The 16,924-nt window shown below is 47.4% G+C and overlaps 1 protein-coding gene across 7 annotated transcripts in view; it reads left to right on the top strand.

Annotated features, from left to right (window-relative positions):
• Nucleotides 1–16,924, top strand: part of RIN2 (Ras and Rab interactor 2) — a 232,004-nt gene that overhangs the window by 173,107 nt on the left and 41,973 nt on the right. For all 7 annotated transcript variants that reach the window (XR_009497723.1, XM_059898338.1, XM_059898337.1 and 4 more), the window contains 2 exons: nucleotides 10,767–10,959; nucleotides 14,205–14,316. Coding sequence is in view for 6 of the 7 variants with exons in the window: in XM_059898338.1 (XP_059754321.1) it covers nucleotides 10,767–10,959; nucleotides 14,205–14,316 (305 nt within the window). In the remaining variant the exon portion in view is untranslated. The remainder of the gene's footprint in view (nucleotides 1–10,766; nucleotides 10,960–14,204; nucleotides 14,317–16,924) is intronic.

Below are 16,924 nucleotides of genomic sequence, written 5' to 3'. Positions count from 1 at the left end.
CCTGCAGTAGAAGCGCAGAGTCCCAACCACTGGGCCGCCACAGAATTCCCTGTAGAATAGTCTTTGAATAGTCTACAGTGAAAAGACATTGCCTTGTTTCTTTTTCTGAATTTCTAAAAATTAGGAGAGAATAAGAGACATCCTGGAAACTACTGAACAGAATCTACTCGTAGTTCTCAAGATGTTCCAGGCTCTTCTACTCAGCTCTTTTCAGATTTCGTTTGTTTTAGTAACAGATTCCTTTTTTCAACAAGAATCTGTCTTTAGAGATGGGGAAACTGAGGCTGGAGGACATGCAGTAATGGGCCCAAGCCTCACGGTTAAAAAGAGTCAACTGAGGCTTTGATCCAGGTCTGACTACAAATGCTCTTCCCCCGAAACCACTGAAGATCATGAGGCTCGGCGGACCCTAGGTTCGGGGTCCACATGCCTTCCAAAACATTGCATCTTGATATTGCCTCATTCACATGTGCGGGAAGTGGTTGGGTTTGATTCTGGGTAAATGAGAATCCATTGATAAATGAATGGTACATCCCCAGGAGGTGTGTGCATGAGGTTCCCACTTTGGGTTTTTCCTTTCCTTTACCAAAGGTAGCTTTCCTGCCAGGAGGATCTCCCGATGCCTCCTGTGCTCAACCAGCTGGGGCACATCCGGCCACTTTGGTTGGAATTCTAAGTCTCATCCCCAGTGGTGGGGAAGGCATTCTGTATTTGGGGGCCTTGATTGGAGAGCTCAGCACCAATGCCCTTTGTCTGGCAGGTGTGGAAGTACAATTCTAGACCAAAACTCAGCAACGACTTTTACACCCAAAGCCTACCCCTTGCTGCTCAATGAGAGGCTGGAGGGGGTGTCCATGAGGGAAACACACGAGCAGTGAGGACAGAGCTGCTAAAAGTTTGGATTTGTCGCCCTGGAAGGATTTGGGCTGCTTCTTTTCTCGCCCCAGGCCCTGAGATGGCCAGAGGCCAGGGGGCTCTTGCTGGCTGTGGTGATTTTTGCAGCTGTAGGGGAGGAAAACTTTCCTTTCTACCCTCTTGCTTCTATAGCTGATCTAGTAATTAAATCGACATAAGACCTTAACAGGAGAAAAACAAATTTTGTACGTAAAGGGGCCCCAAAGGCGTGAAACCCAAAGCCGGTCAGGAAAACAAGGCTTCTGTGCCATCCTGAGCTAAGAAAGGGCTCGGGATCTGGGGCTTCAAAGAGGAGAAGACAGTTCACAGGAAGGTGAGAGGAGCACGTGTTGGCAAACAGGTGTCTGCGATGCAGAGAAGTCTTTCTGTTATGGAAGGTCGCCTTTGCCAGTAGCTCTCTTCCTGGCCAGGCCTCTATCCAAGTTCTTTCAAGCAGTTAAGGGGAAGGCAGCTCTCTCTGAGTCAGTTGGGCTGAGTCTTCAACTTGAAACAATCCACTTGCTAAAGTGGCGTATTTTGGGGTGGCATATTCTGCTTCCCCTCCCCACCCATTTCCTGGTAAACACAGAGACAAGAACCCTTTGTCTCCTGAGACAGGAACCAGTGGCCAGATTCTATTGTCGGGGCCTGGCTGAGGACAGGCCTGAGTCAGAGGATGTGCAGTGGGGACCCAGGCGGAAGCTATGGAGACCCAGGGTCCCCCACTTCTCTTTGCCCACTGAGCTTCTCCCCTTTCTCCCTCCCAAGGAGTCAACCTCCTACCCCATCCCCGTCATGCCCAGAGCAAGCATTTATTCCACGCCTGCCCAGGGCTAGGCCTGAGTATGGCCAAGGGATGAAGTCAGTCTAGAAAGACATACGTGTGATACAGAGTAAAATGGGGTGAGCACCCCAGAGGCATATAAACAGTGGGTGAAGGAATTCAGCACAGCCGCAGGAGTCCGGGTCGGGGGGTGGGGCACTGGGGACAGGATTTGAGCCTGGTTTTGATAGGCGGGTCGGAGTCAGTTATGGACACTCAAGGACAGCTTGAACGTGGGCAAGGAGGGGGCTGAGCAGGGGCAAATAGATGCTTTTATCAGGATGACCTTCCCCCTTGAAACTAAGAGAAGGGTTTGTGAAGATTAATACGGAAAAAATATTCTTGTCTCATTTGAACTGTCTCAGCCCAAGCTTCATTGATTGTGCCACGATTTTTCACTTATTCATGTACCATCTTTACTCTTCATCTACCTCATATTTTTCCTTAAATTGACTCACTTGTTACATTTATTTTAAAATAAATTTAATAAGCCAGTCATGAAAAGACAAGTGCCACGTGATTCTACTTTTATGAGGTATTATTTATTTATTTATCTATTTATTTATTTATTTTATTTTTTGGGCTGCGTTGGGTCTTCATCGCTCTCCGCAGGCCTTCTCTAGTTGCGGTGAGCGGGGGCTACTCTTCATTGCTGTGTGTGGGCTTCTCATTGCGGTGGCTTCTCTTATTGTGGAGCACGGCCTCTAGGCACATGGGCTTCAGTAGCTGCGGCACGTGGGCTCAGTAGTTGTGGTTCGTGGTCTCTAGAGCGCAGGCTCAGTAGTTGTGGTGCATGGAGCTCAGCTGCTCCATGGCACGTGGGATCCTCCCGGACTAGGGCTTGAACCCGTGTCCCCTGCATTGGCAGGCGGATTCTTAACCACTGCGCCACCAGGGAAGTCCCTATATGAGGTATTTAGAGTCGTGAAATTCATAGGGACAGAAAGTAGAGGGTGGTTTCCAGGGACTAGGGGGAAGGGAGGAATGTGAGTTACTGTTTAACAGGTATAGAGCTTCAGATTTGCAAGAGGAAAACAGTTCTGAGCATGAATGGCTTTATTGGACGATTCTCAAATCAGGAAGCCTCCCATCTAGCCAGGAGAAAGGCGCTCCCTCGAGCTGCAGAAAAGGAAAGGTTTTTTAAGGTAGAGAGGAAATGGAAACATGAAATTATTAGCAAAGAATTCGTTGTTTTTGGCAAGGTCACCCTCCTAAGGGAAAGGAAGGGGTCTCTCAGACTGAATATATTATTAGTGCTTACAAGGAAATTTCAAGCTGACTGGTTAAAGGTCACATTCCTGGGGAAGGTTGAAACCGTACTTAGGTTAGGTAGTAAGTTTTGATGAGCTCAGCACAAGTGACTCCATTTGGGACCTGTTGTTTCTTTTTTAACAGTACTGATGGTTGTACAACAATACGAATGTATTTAATACCACTTAAAAATGGTTAGGATAGTAAGTTTTATGTCATGTGTATTTTTCCACAATAAAAAATGGGGAAAAAAGTAAATATCCCCACCATAATTGGGAATTACACTAAATACATGTAACTATTATATTAAATACTGGACATTAAAATAAAAACTGTGCTTCCATGTACTACCTTAGTGTATCCAGCACTCTTTTGGAATTACTGTCAACTTTTAATAAACCATTGAAAAGTTATAAAATATCAAAATTATTCTATCCTAACAGGTAGGGTTTTGTTTTGTTTTTGAGTTCTTTGCTTTGTAGCAGGACTTCAGCTCTTTATGTGAGGCAAATAGGCAATGAGATGAATCTTAAGCCATAATTAAGTCCTAGGCAAAAGCAACTTGGAACCTTGGGCTCTGCCCTTGTTTTTTGTTTGTTTTTGTTTTGTTTTATTGACGACGTTAGCATCTTATTGATAATAGTCAGCCCCATCTGTTTCTCTTGATTCATCCTCTGACTGTTTATTAGGCCTTTACAGTGTAAGCAAGGAAAAACTATTAGTTTTCTTAAAGGTCTGGAAGGTCCACTGGTGACTTTCAGGGAACCAGCCCTCGGGCTGCAGGAAGAGCTCTGAGTCTTCCCTGAGAGTTATCTTTGCTGGAAATCCAGGTAGGGCCTGGGAGGTAAGACCCAGGTAGAGCCTGTCTCTCACCCCTTCAGATCCCACAAGGCGGCCCTTGTGAATTACTCAGCCCCACATCCAACGCCAGAATTGGCCTGAAAAGACCAGGCACAGCGGGCAGGGTACTGCTTCCATGAAGAGAACTGCCTTTTGTAAAGCCTGATAGAGGAGATCGAGGGTGGTGCGTGGGGCAAGGAATTGAGGAGTAGGGAAGAAGGGGACAAAGGCCGAAAGCCAAGGTGTACTTTAGGGGGTTGTGATAATCCTTCCTCCAAATAATCCTGCAGACTTAGTCATCCACATGTCTCCACATGACTCAACTTACAGAGCCCACTAGTTCTGTTAGTAGAGGCAAAGCAGAAAACCTAGTTAAAATATAAGGACGGCTTTTCCATGAAGGAGATTGCAAAGGTAGTGAATTCCAAGGTAGATGGGATAGGGTTTGTGCAAAGGTGCATTGTTCTCTTCCATGCAAACACACAGAGCGAGCCAGGGAGCCATGGAATCTGGTTTGGGAGCCCACCTTATATATATATCATATAATTATATAGATATAATTCCTCAGGGCACTTGCCATTCATTCTACGAGAGGTTTTCTGAAGTTGTTAATCGACTAAACCTGTCTCTTTTCTCATTGAACTGTGATATGACACTCTGCTCTAGAAAGGAAAAGTCTTAGCACATTTAAAATATTTAATTGAAATAGCTTTTGTCCTTAAAAAATAATCAAGTACATCTTATCGTAGGTGTTGATATAAATTATCCATTTAAAAAATGTAGTTGTTCAGCTTCATGATGTGTTTCTAATGCACACAGGAAAGGTTTGGAGGGCTTTCTGTTTTTTCTGTATACTTGTTTTGTCCCCATGTCCTGACTGAGGACAGAGCCCTCCAGAGCACTGCACTCGTGCTGAGACCCATTCGCCAGATGGACGTGTGCCACCCTTGTTGAGAGGAACAGTTGGGCATTTTGCCTTGTATCTAGTTCCCTTAAAGTTCATTTCTGCTATTCGACAGCTGAGCTAGGATTCTTGTATACAGAAGGTTGTCGAGTGTATCGACTGCACTAAAACAACTTCACATCAAAGTTTCCTGTATTTTATGTATTGCTTTCTTAATTGCCTGTCTTTATTTGAAAAAAAAAGACTTAACTGTAAAGTAATGTGTTGTTTGGGCTGGAGCTGGGGAGAGGGAGTGGTGTACTGGGAGGGACAAGGGAGCCTTTCTGAATATACTTTGGTTTAGACCCTGGACCTTAGAAGCTGCCTCAATGAACTGGGCCGTCCTCTGGGGTTCTGGATTAGGAGGACAAGAAAGCATCCCTTGGGGACACTGCTGCAAGTTTGTGGTTTCTCTGAGCTGAATCTGATTCTGTGATCAGGTCTTTCTGCCCGTCCTGCATTAGGATGCACGGGCTGCCATCACTTTTTCTTGCACCTGCCTAGGCTACCAACGCCTGGTCCCGGGAATGACGGGAATACAGCCAAGTGGAAAGGCCACTCACATCCCACACTCTGAAGAGTCTTAAATTGAGTGTGACCAGAATGTTAGAGAGCCCTGCCCCCGCCAGAGCGCGTGTAGTTGCCACCCATCTGCTGTAGAGCCCTGAGGCCCGGGTTGGTTGGAATGGGAGCACATACTGTCTGAGTTTTCCAGTGTTTGTTCTCTGCCCCTGGAGGCACCTTAGGTTTGTGGGGCATTCTGTGCTTTGCCCAGTATTTTCACATGTGGGTGCAGGTCTCACTGAATCCATAATTGAGCTTCATCTCCTCATGAAAGTGGGCCTAGACACTTGGAAATAGTAGTAATAGTTGAATAAATAAATGAATCCTATGCTCATAAAAGCCCAGTGAGATGCTATATATTTTCCCATCCCATTTTCCCCAACCTATTATTTTGAGAAATTTCAAATTGCAGAAAAGCTGCAAGAAGAGTACTATTCACCCATACTCACCAGTTGCTGAAATTTTACCACATTTTCCTTACCTCTATATTTTTCCCTTTTTTTGAGGGGGTGGAAGGGCATGAGGGGCTGATCATTTGGCACTTAATTTCCAACATTTTCACACTTTGCCTCTAAATTTTTCAGTATGCATCTCATGCATCTCTTAAGAACAAGAACATTTTCCTACAAACCATAATAAAGCTATCACAGTCAGGAGATTAAATATCAATACAGTGTTATCTAATATATACCCTTTTCAGATATTCCCAATTGTTCTTTTTTTTTTTTTTTAAGATGAAATGAGCCTAGCTCATTTTTTTTTTTTTTAAGAAGAATTTTTTTTTTTTAATTTTATTTATGGCTGTGTTGGGTCTTCGTTTCTTCTGCGAGGGCTTTCTCTAGTTGTGGCAAGCGGGGGCCACTCTTCATCGCGGTGCGCGGGCCTCTCACTATCGCGGCCTCTCTTGTTGCGGAGCACAGGCTCCAGATGCGCAGGCTCAGTAATTGTGGCTCACGGGCCTAGTTGCTCCGTGGCATGTGGGATCTTCCCAGACCAGGGCTCAAACCCGTGTCCCCTACATTGGCAGGCAGATTCTCAACCACTGCGCCACCAGGGAAGCCCCCAATTGTTCTTTATAGCTGCTTTTTATTCTGAGGCCATATGTGATCAATTCCGTGCACTCAACATGGTTGTCACATCTGTTTAGTCTCCTTTTATCTACAATAACCCACAGTTTCTTTTTTTAAATAATCTTTCACCACACTGACATTTTGAAGAGCTCAGGCCAGTGGTTTTGCAGAAGTCCCTGAATTTGGATTTGTCTGTTTCCTCCCATGTGGATTCACGTTAAATACATTTGGGGGCCGGAGGACTAGGTGGTGTTATAACCTTCTCAGAGCATCAGAGGTCAGAGGTACCATGTCAGGTGCTGGAGATGTTGACCCTGATCGCTTGGTCAGGGAGATGTCTCCTAGGTTCCTCCACTGTCAGGTCATCTTCTCCTCTTCAGGATAAGGAATCCATGGGATGATATTTTAAGGCTGTGAACGTTCTGTTTCCTAAGTCTTTCATTAGCATCCATTCATGAGATGTTATTTGCCACTTTCAGACAAAGCTTAAAAAGGGATCTGGCCAGGTCTCAGGTGCCAGCCTTCCCACTGTGACCATCTCCTGAGTCTCCTACTCCGTGGTTTATCTTTTATAAGCCACTCATCCTTTGCCCACCTTCACAATTTGCATGCAGACATCTGTCTTAGAAATCATGGTTCTATTCATCTCATCAGGTTCTTTCTTGGGTTGGATTCTCTAGAAACAGAGCCAGAGACAGGGCTTATAGGATGGGATGGGGAGGAAGCCAGGCAAAGATGTGGGGTCAGCAGGGGTGTCGCCTCTGCCTGACCCCTCAGGGAGCTCTGAAGTGGGACTAGCACCCCAGACGCGTCCCACCTTGAGGCAAGAAGCCCTGTCCTACACTCTGTATCAGTGTGTCCATGAGCAGTGCGTCTGCTCCCAGGGGAGGGCATAGCTTCCTGGGTTGTCCAGAGAAGGGGGCAGATGTGAGCTTTTGGCAGCCAGCACTCGTAGCAGCAGGGGCATGGATGCCCGATTGGTAAAGGGGGTCTAGGCGGGCAGGGCGCCAACAGCATCCACTACAGTTTCGGTATTTCCCTCATTAGTTCTTTCCCAAGGCTTGTCCCCGATAAGCGGGACAAGCATGAGCTTAGTCATTTGCAAAGACAAGGTCTAATTTATGGTTGCTCCTTATGAGGCCCCATGAATCTTATTCACCGCCTTCCTGTCTGGGCTGTGGTTTTTAAAGGTGAGGTCGGTTGTCAGAACAGAGACTTTATAGCTTCTTTTTTTGGGGGGGAGTAGGGATCTCTCTCACTCTTATATTTCTTTTCTTTTTTTGTTTAAACATCTTTATTGGAGTATAATTGCTTTACAGTGTTGTGTTCGTTTCTGCTGTATAGCTTCTTAACAACTTGAGCAGGATGGGCCCTTCTAAGGAAGGAAGAAGTGTCAACTCTCAGCACATGAGTGTCAGGATTGCCGTGTTACAGGTGGTAGAATTTGGTCTTGGTAAAATATCACCAACTTGAGACGGCAGGGCTGAAATATGTCTTTATTAGAGTTCCCAGAACTCTTTCAATGGCTTGTTACTCGTCTCCCCTCCCCTCCAAAAAAAAAAAAAAAAAAAAAAACCTAATTGGGTCTGAGTTCAAGTGCATATTTTGCTCTTGGGTCTCAAGCACGTGCTACTCAAGTTCTGGGATTGGCAGCATCAGAGTTACCCCAGAACCTGCTACAAATGCAGAATCCTAGGCCTACCCCGGACCTGCAGAATCAGAATATCTGGGGCTGAAACCAGGAAGTGTGGCTTCACACCCCCCAGGAGATTTCTCACCCAGGCTCAAGCGCTGATGCAAAGCAATGGTCGTAAACTTGGCTGTGCCCTGGGGTCTCCTGGGGAACCTAAACCATTCTGATGTCTGCAGTTCTGCCCCAAAGTGTCTGATTTGTTTGATCTGGGGGTGCAGTCTAGCCATCAAAAAGATTGAAACTCCCCAGGCGATTTTCATGGGCAGCCAGGGGTGAAAAATCACCGCTGTAAAGTTGCCTGCATTACCTCATGGGAAAGGAATTTTAACACCAGCTTCATTTTGAAGAGTTTGTTCCTAGAGCTGCAAAGATTCACTTCAAAATACCTGAAGGCCCTGGAATGGCATTTCCAGAATGAGGAACTGCCCTTTCTGGGCACAGATGGTCCCATCTGGAAAACTGCAGCAGCGGTAAAGAAAAACACTCACATATTTGAGAGCAGAGGAGATGTAAATCTTAAATGGGAACACGAGATTCTTTAGATCTGGAGCAAGTCAAGAGGTGATGGAGAGGGTGGGGGGGTGGTCTCTGGCGGCCCTCGTGCTGTCATCGTGGGCGGCTGTTTCTGAGCCTGCACGCCCCAAAATGTTCACTTAGGTGGGCTTCCTCTTAGGGGTGGAGTGGTCCACGTGGGGGTGACACACCTCCTTTCCCCCCCTCCCCTTCATTCAGACCCACCACCTGTCTTCGTCACTGTTAAAGCCTTCCTCCAGGCCACACATTTGGGTCTCTTTGAGTGTAGACATTTGAAGATGTTGTGTACCCCACCTGAACTTGGCCGTGCAGACGTGGATGGTCAGGCCTGGTGGTCCCACTGGCTGTTCCAGGACCATGTTGATGACCAGCTCATGGAGACCACTGAGCGTGGTAGAGGGGAAGACACCCCAGAGCTTAAGCAGCCTTGGGCAGGGGTCTCCACCCTCTCTCGACAGAGGCCCGCCCTTGGGCAGGTTCCTCAAGCAACCTGAGCCTCCTGGTTGTCTTTTTGAAAACTGGGATCCTGGCACCTCCTTTCAGGGCTACCGTGAGGAATAGATGAGAAAATATTTATAAAGGTTTGGCCAACAGTAGACACCACGTGGATACAAGCCATCCCGTGTTCACGATCTCACCTGTTACTTGCAAAGTTGGAGGAACACCAGAACTCTTGAATTTCTACCTCTGCCATTTCATGGCTGTTTATTACTCTGGACAGCTCAGGAGCTTCTTGGGGCTCAGTTTCCTCATTTGTAGAATGGGGATTAAATACTCAATAACAGGGTTAGGGTTGGGTGCCAAGGGAGATGATGGACATCAATATGGTATCTTTTTTTATAAATTTATTTATTTTTGGCTGCGTTGGGTCTTTGTTGCTGCACGCGGGCTTTCTCTAGTTGTGGTGAGCGAGGGCTACTCTTCACTGCGGTGCGCGGGCTTCTCATTGCGGTGGCTTCTCTTGTTGTGGAGCACGGGCTCTAGGCACGCGGGCTTCAGTAGTTGTGGCACGTAGGCTCAGTAGTTGTGGCTCCTGGGTTCTAGAGCGCAGGCTCAGTAGTTGTGGCGCACGGGCTTAGTTGCTCCGTGGCATGAGGGATCTTCCCGGACCAGGGCTCGAACCCGTGTCCCCTGCATTGGCAGGCAGATTCTTAACCACTGCGCCACCAGGGAAGTCCAATTTTTTTTTTTTTTTGAGATCTTATCACATGCCATGCAATTCTGTGGTTTTCAGTATTTCACAGAGTTGTACAGCCATGAGCTCACCTCATTCCAGAACATTTTTGTTACCTCGAAAGAACCTCCATTCCCACTAGCAGTCATGATATACCCCACGCCGCTCCCCATCCCCGGCAACCACTAATCTTTCTGTCCCTATGTTTTTACCTAATCTAGATATTTCATATAAGTAGAATCAGTACACTATTGTGTCCGGCTTCTTTCACTTAGCATGGGGTCTTCAAGGTTTATTCATTTCATAGCATGGATCAGTGCCTGATTCATAAAAAGAATGAATGACTATAATGGCTGAATAAAATTCCATTGTATGGATATATCACATTTTATTTACCCATTCTTTAGTTGATGGAGATTTGGGATGTTTCCACTTTATGTATGGCAATTATGAATAATGTTCATATGATTTTATGAATAGCACAACACACCATTCAACTGTGGGTTTCTATTGGAAATAATATAGTAATGAAAATGAAAGTGCCTGGAAAGAAACGAAATCCAGTTCTTTGGGTACAAAATGAGTGTGTGTGTGTGTGTTTGCTTTTAGCGCTTGCCTGGTCGTGCTTTTGACTTCACGGTTACCATATGGAATTTAGCATTTAGGGTGTTTGGCTCAAAGTAAGAAATGTTCTATGGCAGAAGACAGAGTAGACAGCATTTAGGATGTTTAGAACCTTGTGAAAACTGGGTTAGAAGTAGAAGGTTGGGTGTGTTGAGTGTTGTTGAGTACTGTCTGTAACGTTAGAGATGAAGAGTGAAATAGAGCTTGGTGTCTGCCCCCGGAAAGCTTTCAGCCTGGAGGGGAAGGCAAAGGAGGTGGTGATGACAGGACGGCCCCGCCTAGGGGACCGAGGGATGCTGTCCTTGTGCGGGAGATCGTGCCGCAGTCGTTTGACCGCTGCCAATTCTCTCTCCTAGCATGGTGAGGCACAAGGACGATGGCTACTCCGAGGAAAAGGATGTGAAGACCTGTCCCCGGGACTCTGGCTACGACAGCCTGTCCAACAGGCTCAGCGTCTTGGACCGCCTCCTGCACACCCACCCCATATGGCTGCAGCTGGGTCTGAGCGAAGACGAGGCGGCAGGAGTCCTACGGGCACAGCCTCCGGGGGTAAGACTCAGAAGCGGGAAAGCATGTGGAGGCGGGCAGGGCTGCCGCTTCCTTAAAGAGAAAGACGTGGAGTTCCAGAGAGCTCTTCCCAGCCTGCAGGGAGCACAGTTCCCGGTGTGTACCTCGTTCCAGTGCAGAGAAATTCTGGAAATTATGGAGGCAGCTCCCAGGAGCAGAGCCCTTCATGATTTGTCTTTCTGCCTTCCTCTGCCCGGTGACCATGTGTACGCAGGTCTGCAGGATAACCGGGCACCTGGGTCCTGAGGAGGGGCCGCTGGCTGGAGGCCCTGGGCCTGCCTTCTGGAGATCTGACGTTGGGGTTGAGTCTGGTTGTGGGATCCTCAGTTGCCCCTGTGGTTTTCCTTTCAGTATGAGCCTGGGAACCCTGCCAGGGCCCAACCATCCAACGTGGGACCCAATCTTCAAAAGTTCCATGTCCATAGTCTTGTCTGCTCTGGCTGTCAATGTGATCCTCCTTTCCTTGGATTGTCTCAGGGACAAATCAAAGTCCAGTTGGGTTTTTTCAGCTCCCCCCTGCCCAAGACCAGTCTAATCTTACTCAAGCCCATTCCATGACGCTATAGAAGTTTCTCAGAAAATGTTATTCAGTGATGGGTAGGTATTTCCTGTGCTGTCTGACATGGTAGCCACTTGCCTCATGTAGCTATTTAAATTACATTAATAAAATAAAATAGAATAAAAAATTCGGTTCCTCAGTGGCATTAGCCACATTTTAAGGGCTCACTAGTCCCAGGGGTTGGTGGCTACCATATTGGATGGATAGCACAAAGTAGTGACCATTTCCACCATCATAGAAAGTTCTACTGGACAGCGCTTGTGTACAATGTCTACTTCCAAAACAAGGATAAATACAGTAAATCACAGATAAAATAATACTGGAAACAACACACAACAAGAGATAGAAACTAAGAAATAGATGGAGAGGCAAGGAGAAAATTCCTTCAGTAGCTGGCTGAAGAATGTTGTAACAGTTGGGCATAAATTTTTAAGTTTCCTATCAGCCAGAGCTTGTCAGTTATCACTTTTTGACTTGTGAGTCTTTGTTTCTCATCTGACAGAAGCAGACAGGACTAAGTCCTCTGTTGGAACACACTCAGGGTGACAAGCACAGTATTCGATCATCTCGGCAGAGAATTCCTTGGCCAGCATGCCGGGTTGTTGCCCTTGGTTTTGGTCGATATGATCAGGACCCCCTTCTGTGAGGCCCCCACTTTTTTCAGGTTGAGTTGTCTGCTCCTGTATTTCTGCAAAAATTCTAAAGAGGGAGGTTGCCATGTTGCTAGGCAACAATTCCCCTCCCTGCCCGTCCCCGCTCCTGGAGTCAGGCACGTCCATTCCTGCTGAGACCTGATGGGGAGCAAGTCAGGCAGAAGGTTCTCCACCTACCTGAGCCCTGGGCAGGACCTGCCTGATGGGGTGGAGCAGAGCGAGGGCAGGGTGAGGACGGGAGAGGCCACGGTTCACCAGGAGAAGTGAGGATGCTGAAGAGAAGGAAGGGCAGGTGTGTGAAGGAGAGAGATTTGAAAGACCAGCTCTGGTGGCATCTGGTCCTTGGGAGGCCACCATCCCTGATTCATCTACAACCTAAGACAGTGGCCGACAAACTGTTTCTATAAAGAGTCGGAGTGTCACTATTTGGGGCTTTGTAGCCCATACAGTCTCTGTCACAGCCACTCAACTCTGCCATCGTAGGGCAGCCATAGCCATAGACAGTACGTAAACCAAGAAGCAAGGCTGTATGTCAATAACACTGTGTTTGTGAAAGCAAGCAGCAGGTTGGATTTGGTCTGTAGGCCATGCTTTGCCAACTGTTGACCTAAGGTTTCAGATGTTCAGGAGATACAGCTTAGAGGTTGTGCCCTCCCTGACCCCAAGGCTCAAGGAGATCCCACCTCCCTAAGGGAGCGATACTTCTTTCCACCAACCAGCAGCTACCTCCCACCAGTACTTTGGGGCTTTTACTCAACACGATAGCATTGAGGAAACACCTGCTTAAGCTTCAGGGTGACCCAGAGCCATTGACTCCCAGAGCTGGCAAATTTTTTGGCTGCCTCCCTATGGGTGCTGGGAAAAAAGAGGGAACTTAAGATCTTCCTGTCTCCTTACCAGATACCCAATTCCCGTTACCCCTCCTCCCCAAAAAATATCTTAGGAGCTATTGACTGGACATCGAGAAAGAAATGAAGATTAGGTGGACAAAATAAAAGGCTATAGAAAAGCAGGAGAGAGTAGGTATCCAAAAGCAGAGGAAAGAGAAGTAAGTAAAGAAACAGGACAGGATGGGATCCTTGGAGAAGGCTCATGTACCCCAGGAGGGAACAGGGACGCAGCGGATCACCACCCTGCAGACTCCAGGGAGTGCCATTTGATTTGTTGTCTAAGTAGATGGCGCCCCCTGGAGTTGTGCAGTGCATGGCCTGTACAGCAGTATGCGGCGTACTCACCTCTGCAGTGACAGAGGATAGGATGGTCTCCTGAGATCAGCACCGGGAGTTAGGTGGGTTTAAACATACATCTAAATACACTATTTGGAACTGGAGGGAGCTGTCACAAAGTGAAGCGAGTCAGGAGTAAAGTTAGGACCACCAGGCTCAGTGTTGGCTGTGGCGAACCTCAGAGCCCAAGCTACCTGTCTCCCAAGGGAAGTTGCTATTTTCAGCTCCAACGGATGTGGCCATGCCTGGTCTTGCCTTATCATCTCATTTTCCAAGAGAAGCTAGACATTCGGATTTTAATGTGAAAAACAAAAAACCTTGTGCTTTTTCCCTGTTGGCAACAAATTCAGATTTCTGTCTTAAATACACCCATAAGCCAAATTAGCCAAAGAACTTCTAATTCACCACCTATGGCTTAGCCATGTTACCTGTGTCTAGAAATTTAGGGTTCGTCAACCAGCATGCCTTTATCAGACACAGGCTAGAGAATATGTACCGTGAGCTGTAAAGCAGTCACCAGACTGAAAATGCTTTTGCACACTTAGCCTCATGGAGAAGGTTCTGTCAAAGGGAACGTGGGATTCTCCTGAGGCCGGTTACCAAAGAAGGGCATCTGTGGCCTGCTTGCTCACCACCCCTTCCCATGGCAGCAGTGTTCTGCCCTAAGCCGTGTAGTTCGGCTACGAGAGGGGTTCCTCTCATGGGTGCTGGGTGTGCAGGAGATCACATGCCCAGGTGCCAGCCTTTGAGATGTTTCCTAAGCTTGAATTCTTTTTTTCCCTCCCCTAGATCTTCCTGGTTCGTAAATCCACCAAAATGCAGAAGAAAGTCCTCTCCCTTCGCCTGCCCTGTGAATCTGGAGCCCCACTCAAGGAATTTGCCATAAAGGAAAGCACATACAGTAAGTGGTCAACGGATGGTTAGGTGCCGGTGACACGAGGGCCTGGGGTCTTTGAGCAAGTAGAAGAGGAGAGAGGCTGCACTTTGAGACGGACAGACGTGGGTCTGTGTCCCAGCGCTATCGCTTGTCCCCAGGATGACTGGGCAGGTAACCTACCCTAGGAGCCTCGGTTTTCTTATCTGTATAGTGTTAACAGTTCAGTTAAACAACTTGTGTGCAAGGTTCGCATTCTACTGCCTGGCATATGGCAGGGGCCTAACAGAGGCTGGTTTCCTCGCCCTCTTCCCAGTTATGCAGGGCGTGGTCCCCAGGTTTGCTGATGACTAAGCTGCAGGGTGGGCTGCACCACTGAGCCTTTCTATGGGCTCTCACGCCAAAGAGTGTGTCTGCACAGCTCTGTGAATAGTCCCTGAAGGGGACATGTTCCCTCTAGGCCATCACTGTCCAGTGTGCTATGAAAGGCAGCTGATCGTAGGCAGAATCTAGCCCTTTGGAAAAATGGACTGGCTGAAGTTTTGGAGGGATAGTGGTCAGGGGTGTTGGTTTCTTTCTGCCGAACCACGGTCATTGGAAATCTGAAATCTTGGAAGGCCAAGTTTTCAATGGAAAAGGGAACAAACAGTCCTGATGTCCTGCCAGGCCCCCAGTAGTAATCAGAAGATGGACCTACACCCCCAAGGGGAAGGCTTCACTGAGCCACAGGTGAGCAAGCTGAGGTGTGAAGGCGAGTTTGGATGCTGGTCAACTGTCCAATAAGATGATGGAGACCAGGTTCTCGTTATAACCTGAGCAAGCCTCAGTCCCTGCCTTTGAAGGAGCCGAAGGTCCTGAGACCAATTTCAGGGCAGATACTGGCTTCCACTCAGCCCAGAGTTCATAGTCTTGCTGAGCCCAGGAGTCATTAACTGGGTCTGGAGGAGGTGTTTCTGGAGCAGCCTCTCTGTGATGTATGACTGGCCTCAGGTCCCGTGATGTTTTCCCTCCAGGCCTCTCCCAAGGTCCCTGGCTTCAGGGAAAAGCTTCCACGTGCAAAGTCATCTGAGCAGTCACTGAACCTGGCTCATGATCCGCCGGTTTATTTACATTAGGAGGGAATCAGAAGGTAGATTTCAAACCCACCATCTGAAAGGCAATGAATTAAATATTAAATGAAGAATGGTGATTCTGAGTTGGCTTTTGAAGCTCAGCTAGCCAAGAAGTAACATATCTAAGTGGTTTTTTGTTTTTTGTTTTAATTATATATTTACTTTTGGCTGCATTGGGTCTTCGTTGCTGCACACGGGCTTTTCTCTAGTTGTGGCGAGCGGGGGCTGCTCTTCGTTGCGGTGCGTGGGCTTCTCATTGCGGTGGCTTCTCTTGTTGTGGAGCACGGGCTCTAGGCGCGCAGGCTTCAGTTAGTTGTGGCTCACGGGCTCAGTAGTTGTGGCTCACGGGCTGTAGGGCGCAGGTTCAGTAGTTGTAGCACATGGGCTTAGTTGCTCCGCGGCATGTGGGATCTTCCCGGACCAGGGCTCGAACCCGTGTTCCCTGCATTGGCAGGAGGATTCTTAACCACTGCGCCACCAGGGAAGTCCCCGAAGTGGTTTTTAAATCCTTTCTAACAGCCAAAGTTAACCATGATAAGTTAGCCTGCAAATCCCTCCTTCCCCTCCCGCAATAAGTACAGTTAGTGTTTGTACTTTAAACTTTTCTTGTTCACCTGAGGTCCCTCCCTGGCTGAACAATTTTCCTCCCTATTTTGTAAAGACTTTTATCACTTCCCTAGTCCTCTCCAGGTGACTTAAAGTGGCTGAAAGAGCTAGTCTGAGCAAAGCATTAACCTGCCTATGACTGATTACCACCAGGCCTCAGTCCCACCGGTTCCCCTTCCCGGCCAGGGTCTACCTTCTCTGCAAATTGAGGTGCACTGAGAGAGGAAGAACTGGCTTTAAAAACATAAGATATTTTGTCATAACATCTGGACAGTGTGTTTCATAGTAAGTACCACCTCATATCTGTGTAGACTTCTTTCACGTTACTCCCTTTTTTAAAATGTTTATTTATTTACTTATTTGGTTGCGCCGGCTCCTTAGTTGCAGCATGCGGACTCTTAGTTGCGGCATGTGTGTGGGATCTAATTCCCTGACCAGGGATTGAACCTGGGCCCCCTGCATTGGGAACGTGGAGTCTTACCCACTGGACCACCAGGGAAGACCCTAAGTTACTATATTTTTTTAAAAAATTGCACTTCCCACTACTATCCTTCTGGGAGACGAGGGAAGTACAGTTATGGTCCATTTTACAGATGAGAAAACCGAGGCTCAGAGAGGTTAACCTACCCCAAGTCCATTCCCTTTTACTTAGCTCACGAAATTGTGGTGCACATGTGTGAGTGTTTCTGTTTCTGTGTCTGTCTGTCTGTCGCTCACGGTATATGTGTGGAGGTATAGATGTGTTTGGGGTGCTACAGAAATAGTAAGCGAAATCATACAACGTAAGCAAGTAATAAGCAAAATAAATGAGGCTATGGAAGGGAGAGAAACTCGTCTGATTGAGGAAATGAGGAAATCTTCACACAGCTGAGGCTCTTTGGAATGTTGCTGGAAGAATGGCTGCAGGGGTGGCATTT

The sequence above is a fragment of the Balaenoptera ricei genome, chromosome 15 (genome assembly GCF_028023285.1).
Source record: "Balaenoptera ricei isolate mBalRic1 chromosome 15, mBalRic1.hap2, whole genome shotgun sequence".
Lineage (NCBI taxonomy): Eukaryota > Metazoa > Chordata > Mammalia > Artiodactyla > Balaenopteridae > Balaenoptera > Balaenoptera ricei.
Note: the sequence above shows the minus strand (reverse complement) of the source record. Positions and strands in the feature narration are given on the sequence as shown.